We start from the raw sequence: 8,505 nt of genomic DNA, 5'->3' as shown, positions 1-8,505 counted from the left end.
GCAAAGTATGCATGTTGCTTGGCAATCATGTGGGTATGATATTAAGTTTGATCAAGTCTTTGCAGAGATGAAAAAGTTATGGCGTGCGTGCTTGGTCATTGTTGCAAGCATGATTGATTGTGAGCGAGGTTTCTCCAAAACGAATCATATCAAGTCTAATGATTGCAATAGATTGTCATTGGAGAGCTTGAATCAACTCATATTCCTTTCATACAATGGTGCTAAAGACCCTACAAATGTTGCTTGGGATGCCATCTATGCTACATGGGATGGATTAAAAGCTCATTGCAATGTTAATGTGGCAGCAACGGAGTTGATATAAGAAAGTACAAGTAATGGTGTGGTTTGATTGTATTGCTACTTCATTTGAGACTATGGATGATTGTAGAGCTATCTTGTTGCCTTTCTAGACTATCTTAATTGATTGAGCTTTAGCCTCATCATGGCATTGCAATTTTATTTTTGGTGATAGAATTATAAATTTTTAAAATGCTTAAATAATTACTCATGTGTGGTACTAAGCTATCAAGTCGGTATTAGATTTTCGCAAATTAATGAACATGAAAAAACCAACTACATGGCTTATATAAATGTGATAGTTATTGAATTTTTTTCTCAAATACTATTCTAGCAGGTAGAAATGTAAATAGAATACATGTCTATGGAAGGTTAAAATTTTGAAAAAGCCCTTCGACAAGAAAGGTACTTGTTCAGGAGTCCTTCAATGGAGTCCTTCAATGGAAAAATGAACACGAGGTGTTTGACAGAAACCTAATCACCAAACTCTTTCTGGTCGTCGTCTTCATCACCCGATTCATCAGAACAGTAGCAGAGAAGAGAAGAGAGACTACCTCCTGCCAGCGTAATGGAAGTCTCCGCCATGCTCTGCATCCATTGGTGGTGGGCAGCCATTGCCTCTCTGCTCTTTGCTTCTTCTCCCTTCTTCTCTTCAACTGGAGCTTCCTTCCCTCTCCCCCTTGCCCCTGGTTGGAGCTTCTCTGTGGACCTCTCACTGCCTTCCCCATTGCCATTCAATGCTCATCACCCGGCTTCCTCCCTCAGCATCTTTGCTCCTATCCTGAGCTCCAGCAACTTCAGCACCGGTAAGGGCTTCTCTCTTGGCTTCCTGAGCTTGTTTGATTCCTTAACCTCCCCTCCCAGGAGGATCTACTTGACAGTGTGCCTGGGCACCAACAAGACTGACTCCACAGGGAGTACCTTTGCTGTCCCTGTGTGGAATGCCAACAAAACCAGGCCTATGAAGCAAGTGGGTAGCGACAATCAGGGGCTCGTCTCTCTGGTGGTGAGCCCTGACAGAGAATTGGTCCTCAGAGATGGGAATGGAGAGGAGGTCTGGAAGGTGGCTGACGTGAGGGGTATGCAGATACTGGATAATGGCAATTGGATTATCCTTGGCCCAGACAATGGCGGTGGTAATGACAACAGCAGAATCAACCAGAGTCGTAATATTGTTTGGCAAAGCTTTGATCATCCTTCTGATACTCTTGTCCAAGGTCAGACCCTCTCTGTGGGCATGAAAATAATGAGCGACAACAGTCTTTTCACTGCACAGATGTTCCCAGGTGGCATGGTCTTCTACATGAACTCCTCTGCTTCACCTTTCCCTCTGACTTTCTGGCTGGTCTCTCTCAACAAGACTGTGGAAGATTTCTTCTCCTACAAAAACGTATTTGATTTGAAGAACTCTCGAGTGAATTTAACGTCAACTCTCGACCGCTCGCCGTGTCTGGGCCCCCTGTCCTCGACCTTTGCACGTCTCCAGGGCATGGGTCTCACTGTGCAGGGAAGCTGTGCTTCATACTTGATGGAAAATTTTGTCAATTTCCATCTCAATACCCAGTATGTATCTGACTTTGTCAGGATCGAGGACGATGCGTACGCTAGAGGATACACATACTTGTATGAATCTGAGACTAACTACTTGTTCTCTAGTCAGGCTGGCGAGAGTCTTTGCTTAGCCCCAAACGCATGTGGGGATTATGGCATATGCTCAGCAATGTTCCTGGAGGCCCAACGCTCTTGTAGGTGCCCATCTTCACAAGATAATCCTCAGCTCAGCAATGCATTTGCACCCATCCATCCCTCCGACAGTTCACGCGGCTGTAAGCGTGTTACGCCATTGCAATGTGGTGCAAATCAAACTCTTGCAGAGATCAAGCAGACTACTCTTGTCTCTATCAGGTTCCTCTTCGAACTCTCTTATGTGCTACACACAGTCCCTCTCCCTAAGTGCATAGAGAAATGCTTGTCGAATTGCTCCTGTGCAGGCTTCTTCTATCATCATGACACCTCCTTTTGCCTACCGTTTGGAGACGGCACAGGTATCAACAATATGACATTTCTCAATCTACCCTATCTGGAATACTCTACCTTTGTGAAAATCCAGTCTCCTACATACGCAGGGATGGATGCGGTACCGAGCTCCATCCATAGGCGATCGGCATCATCATCCCACTTGATCTTGACCATATTGATAGTTGCAGCTGCAGCTGTGGTTATGATATGTGCAGTTTTGCTTGTGGTGCGAAGGACTTCGTACTTATGGAAGCTGAAAGGCCTTGGCTCTGGTTCTGATAGTGGGGATGATGATCTCGAGGCGGTATTGCCCATGCTTCCTTCAAGGTTTTCATATCAAGAACTACTTAAAGCCACTGGGGGCTTTAGTGACCTTTTGGGTGAAGGAGGCTGTGGACGTGTCTATAGAGGGGTTCTTCATGACGGAAGGAAAGTGGCAGTTAAGAAACTAGATGTCGTGGTCACGCGGGGCAAGGAATTCCTAGCAGAGGTGGCCATCATAGGTGGAACAAGCCACTACAATGTGGTCAAATTGCATGGGTTCTGCTCAGAGAAGTCCAACAGACTTCTTGTGTATGAGCTCATGGAGAATGGATCCTTGGATAGGTGGATTTTCCCTGGCAAAGAGAGAGACACCTTCTTGAACTGGGACACTAGATATGAAGTAGCCATGGGGACTGCGCGCGGCTTGGCGTATCTACACAAAGGGTGCGCACAGCCCATCATTCATTTTGACATCAAACCTCAGAACATCCTTCTAGGCCATGATTTCATGCCCAAGCTGGCTGATTTTGGGCTCTCCAAGCTGGTGGGGCGAGAGGCCTCCCACATCAGGACTGCGTTGAGGGGCACGCCGGGCTACATTGCGCCAGAGTGGTTCTCCCACGGCATGGTGAGCAAGAAATGCGATGTGTACGGCTATGGGATGGTGCTGCTGGAGCTGGTAGGGGGTAGGAGGAATGTAGACCAATCCCTGGTGGGGTCTGATGATGGAGAGTGGTACTTCCCATCATGGGCTGCCATGAAATGCAGGGAAGGGAGGATGTTTGAAGTGGTGGACAAGAGGCTGCAGGGGGGGTATGACCCAGGCCAAGTGCAGAGGATGGTGCATGTGGCCTTTCTGTGCATACAGATCGATCCTAGCCTGAGGCCCACCATGGACACCGTGTGCCAGATGCTCGAAGGAAGCAGGGAGCTGCCTGGAGAGCCAGCTCCTTTTACAGTGGCCATCGTTCAGCCTCACTTATGGGACGAAGTGTCTAGTGATGCAGGCCGCACCGCTATAATGGCTGCCTCCAATTACACCTCCTGTGCCTTCACCGCCAGCATGAGTGGCATAGAGGCTCGCTAGGGCCATCGTCTATCGACCCCCATGTTCTCTCTCTCTCTCTCTCTCTCATGGTCTCATTGTCATGGGCAATGGATGCGAAGGATCTTGCCATGCACCATCAGCTGGAGTTCAGTTATCGGAGGAACCCATGCGATACAATATTGTGTGACTGACTACCCATCGCGTTACAATGGGCCTCACACAAAATGACTACCATCACCTGTGCATGAAACATATCAAGCATGTGCAAAGTCATACAACCTCAAGACCAAATTATGAACATTGTTAAAAGAGAAAATATTTGATTGGGTGATACACTGTGGAGTATCACCAAAATGAGTTCGGAGACGTATTATTGACTCATTGACTCCCATGAGGGATTGGGCTCACTTTCGAGCTTTGCTTCCACACGTAAGTATACAAACAAATGGAGCCCATTTGAATGGTACATACAAATATGTGTGTGTGTGTGTGTGAAGTGGAGGATAAAGAAACTTGTAGAGGTTTCAGAGAGAGGATTGTACGACCTATTAGTGTCAGTCATTGTGTCGCTACACGGATACAGTGTGAAACTTTGGAGTGCATCATCATCCAGCTTTCTTATAAACTAGAGAGTCAATGTTATATTAGTCATTAGTGTTAGTGTCCATAGTATGGATAGTTCTAAAATATGAGATTTTTGGATACGTTAGTTTATTTTTGATATTTTGGATATTATTTTTTATAAATATCTTTAAAATATGTAGAAAACTTCTAGAATAGGGTGACATGCAAAAAGTAAGTGGCTTTTTAGTCGGTTTTGGGAGATCTCATATAAAAAGAGAGGCTTTTGAATTCGGCGACGTGCAATTGCAATTTTTAGGCAATAAACAGCACTCCGAATAAGGGAAAGAAGAATGAGCGATTTGGGAGAATAATAGATAGATGTTCTGTGGTTTTACCTTCCTTTGGGAGCCAATGGAACCATTAGATTTATCATTTAAGTAGTAGAGAAAAAGCTAATATTTGGTGAGCATTTTTGGTCTACCAAGGAGCTCTACGAGATCTAATACTTAGAGATTACTTTTGAGTGGTCCCAGACAAGGATTTTGTTTATCTTCTCAGGTTTTATCAATTATATATAGTGCTTTGAATAATTGAGCTTTGTCTTTATCTTCTATTTTTTTTTTTCTATTCTATCTTCTATTCTGTACTTCCTTCTCTGGTGGATACAGCCTTTCAACTAAAACCCCTCTGACACCATGTCACATTAACTTGCTATTATTAACGAAGTACCTCTAAGAGCTAGGACATGCTTAGGTCAAATTTACTTCCAAGGTCCATGTAGTTAGGTTTAATAAGATGTGCATGGTTTACTTAACTACTCATGTGGCAACATTTTTGGGAGTTCATGGAGTACCTCCAAAAATGGTGGTGCTTCATGAACTAATTGAAGTTGGAACACATAGTAGTCATTTATTAGTGAATATTGTGTTCTCTCTCCTTAGGTCTCATTTCTCTCTCTCTCTCTCTCTCTCTCTCTCTCTCTCTCTCGATATAGTCTCTCCGAGGTCCATGTCAAGTTTACAATTGTATGACTACCATACATTAACTTTGGTTTGTATATACCACGTCAATGGACTTAGGCATATCATGGCCCTAATTTTGAGGATACTTTGTAAACCTCACCAAGTATCTAATTTTTATGAGGTCAAATTCAAGAAGCACAAAATACACTAGCAACCAATGACTTTGGTGACTTGTGGAAGTTAGTTGACATGCGTGTGTCCTAGTTCTAAGATAAGGTTGGAGCATTAAAATAATCAAAATCTTTCAAGAAAACCAAAATTCAAGTCATAGATGAACTTTCACCAACACAACTTAGCACAACTAGGTAAAGCGACAAAGATAAAGGTAGTTAGAAAAGGGAAAAAATGGGTATTTTATTGAGCATCTTAAAAAAAGGTGGCTACAACTAATTGGAACATTCAAGGAAATGTCAAGGAAATGACAACCAAAATGGAAGAGGAGGTATAGAAGGAAATCAAAACAAGAATGAAGGCAGAATAAGTAGGGTATGATAGATACTAACTTTTTAGTAGTTATAATGAAGCTACTTTACAAAGGAAGATAACATTTCATGCACGTGTGGGAGGCCTTCTTAGCAAGGGGCATCCTCCTTAAATATTTAAAACTAGTAAAATACAGGGGGATTGCTTAAGATATGTAACTATTTTTGGAGGAATAAGTTTAGAGAGATTAGATGACCTTTAATTTTCCCATTTTGTCCTTTATGCATGCAAGTATAAGTGGTCAATTGTAAAGAAAGCCTGCTCTAACTAGAATTAATTTGACTTTTTACTTCTAAGAAAGAAATTGCACAAAGAAATGCTAAACATGGCCATGCAATGGATAATGTTTCCATTAATCCACAACACAAGGAAGCCATGGTTGCTACAAGAAAATACAAGAATAACTACCTATTCCTATGCCAGCTGAGAATTAAATGTTTGTCAAATGAGCCAAAAAGTCATTTCTAATGGCACAAAGTGCCCTTTTATTCTTATCCTAAATCCCACTAATATCACTAATGTTTTCCCAACTGTTATCTCATCCAAAAGGCTAATAAAGGCCCCTTGAGATCATTTACATGAGTATTTGTTCTTCATTACAAACCATCCCTGCATGAAGAAGCTTTATCCTCAAACCTTGAGAATGAACAAGATATAAAAGAATAGATCTCATAAAAGACTTGACCATGGAAAAATGTTGTTGAATGCTCCATATTGTAGCGAAGTGTTCTCCCATGATAAGAAGAAAGCATCATAAACATGGAAAAAACAATAGGAATCAAAGTATTGTCTAGAACAAGTTGCAATGGAAAAAAAGCCATAACTTTGGATAGATACCTTTGAATAAGGCAAATAAGGTATTTAAATGTAGAAACACACCATAGTACCTATCTATAATATACAAATCCAAATTTAATATAGTTAGACTAAGTATTTTTAATGTAGAAATTATATATAAAATGTACTTTTCCTGTTCTGTTGATTAAGAATTTTCTTAAATAAGTCTTGAAAAGTTGTCCAAGTAAGTAGATGGTTGCCAGCAAGTAGACTCCTCCAATGGTAGATCCCTCTATTTGATGAGGTACTCCATAATAGTATGGTTTCTAAGAACTTGCTCACTTTGATCAATGATCTCTTCATGCTTATAAACGATCAATCCATTCTCAATAATGGGTTGTAACTCCTTTTAGGGTGTAAAGAGAACGTGCTCTAGACCATTGGGAGTAAAGCCGTTATGACAGAAGTTCTATTTTTGAAACGTAAAAAATCATTTTATAAATATATAACAATATATATAATATTATTACAAATTTTTATCATGAATACTAATTTTCATTAGCTCATAATTGTGATTATGATATCCTTTATATTTATGATAGGTGCTTGGCCAATTTACATTAATGATATATATAAGATTGTATGATAATGAAAATTGAATCTAATTTCAAATTATCAAAAAGCTTAGTGTTCATTTTTTCATCCCCCTTTTTTTTTCTTGTCTCTTTCTTTCCTTGGTGGTAGCTTGTTTCTCTTTTTCCTCTCTCTTTGCCATAGATGCAAAAATTCGACCTTTAATAAGATACCCAAGTTCTAAAATCACATCCATATATGTGTCTAATTCATTCCAAACATATGAAAGATGGTCTCCTACCATTATTAGCAAAGGAAGCTAAATTACCATGTAACAAGCAAAATGTAAGAAACGATCGAGATGTGAGAGCTCTTTCATCACTGCTTAAAAGAGTAGAATAAAAAATTTTAAACTTGGATCAAACAACAATAGCATAAACAAGGTTTTAGTACAATATGTATTTATGTATAGATAGTTGCATTTGAAACCTGAAACTTAAAGTCTTCCATTGCATAGATCGAATTGAAAGTATTTTATTTTCAACACTTTTCTTTTATTAAAATTGATGTTAGATTTTATTACGATAAATTTTTTTTACTTTATAGATTTTTAGTCCTCTAATCTTGAGGAATGGAAGCCACTTGAGTCTATTATTGATATTATTAATGTTATGCATGGTTTTATTGGAGAAGAAATATACAAAGATAGGAAAAAAACACAAATAATAGAAAATTAAATATTTTTTAATACCCATTTTTATATTATCACTATGCAACATGACCAATGGGAAGCAATATTTCTTCTTCATTTGCCTAATTTTACAAGCTTTGAGGAGTCTTTGCTAAGTCCAGCCAATAGTGAGAGAGCTAGAGATGTAAAATGTTTTCTGAGATACAAAAGAGTATTAAAACTTGACATCTCAAGTAGGCTAAGTAACATTACTTTGTTTATATCTATTAATGTATTTATTGATTTCTTTTCCAATGTTGAGATAAGAAGATCAAAGGCTATGCTATTTGTCAAGAGGCTAGCATATGATCATGTCTTATAATTTATCAATGAGGGGTACTATACCAAGATAGAAGGTAAGATAATTTGTAAGATAGATCAAGACTCAGTTGCTTGTAAATACATGCTTGCTACTCAAAATTTTATCCTTAGCTTTTATTATAATAGATCATGGCATTATGTTGGTGGCAGTCTATTCACTTTGGATTAGAATCTTGAGGATTTTAGCAAATATCCTATAGTGGATCTTAATGTCTAGCTAAAGGAGGACATTATTACAATATTAAATGTTAGATCATCATGTACACTACATTAAGTGAGGATGAAATTACATAATGAAAATGACAAGTTTGTAAATCAAGTTATATATATTAGATATATATTTAATTTCACTTTTTGAATTCCAAATATCTATGCTAATTTTTATGTAGATATGAAAGAGGAGAGAG

At 39.3% G+C, this 8,505-nt stretch overlaps 1 protein-coding gene across 2 annotated transcripts; it reads left to right on the top strand.

Annotated features, from left to right (window-relative positions):
* Positions 1–682: 682 nt before the first annotated feature.
* On the top strand, positions 683–4,297 carry LOC148042090 (G-type lectin S-receptor-like serine/threonine-protein kinase SD2-5). Of its 2 annotated transcripts, none has more exons than XM_087685423.1 (2): positions 683–2,342; positions 2,424–4,297. In XM_087685423.1, exons 1-2 carry the CDS (start codon positions 866–868, stop codon positions 3,665–3,667), a joined length of 2,721 nt encoding a protein of 906 aa, XP_087541549.1. In that variant the 5' UTR covers positions 683–865; the 3' UTR covers positions 3,668–4,297. The 2 variants fall into 2 exon arrangements, with proteins under 2 accessions (XP_087541549.1, XP_087541557.1); XM_087685431.1 differs by having other exon boundaries at positions 684–1,103; positions 1,212–4,297.
* Positions 4,298–8,505: the final 4,208 nt, after the last annotated feature.

The sequence above is a fragment of the Lygodium microphyllum genome, chromosome 1 (assembly GCF_053477565.2).
Source record: "Lygodium microphyllum isolate KBCC chromosome 1, Lygodium_microphyllum_v1.1.10, whole genome shotgun sequence".
NCBI classification, from domain to species: domain Eukaryota; kingdom Viridiplantae; phylum Streptophyta; class Polypodiopsida; order Schizaeales; family Lygodiaceae; genus Lygodium; species Lygodium microphyllum.
Note: the sequence above shows the minus strand (reverse complement) of the source record. Positions and strands in the feature narration are given on the sequence as shown.

Coding starts and splice junctions, on each gene's coding strand:
- LOC148042090 (XM_087685423.1), top strand. CDS start 866: ATGGAAGTCTCCGCCATGCTCTGCATCCATTGGTGGTGGGCAGCCATT. Junction 2,343..2,423: donor ACCGTTTGGAGACGGCACAG/GTATCAACAATA, acceptor CTACATACGCAG/GGATGGATGCGGTACCGAGC.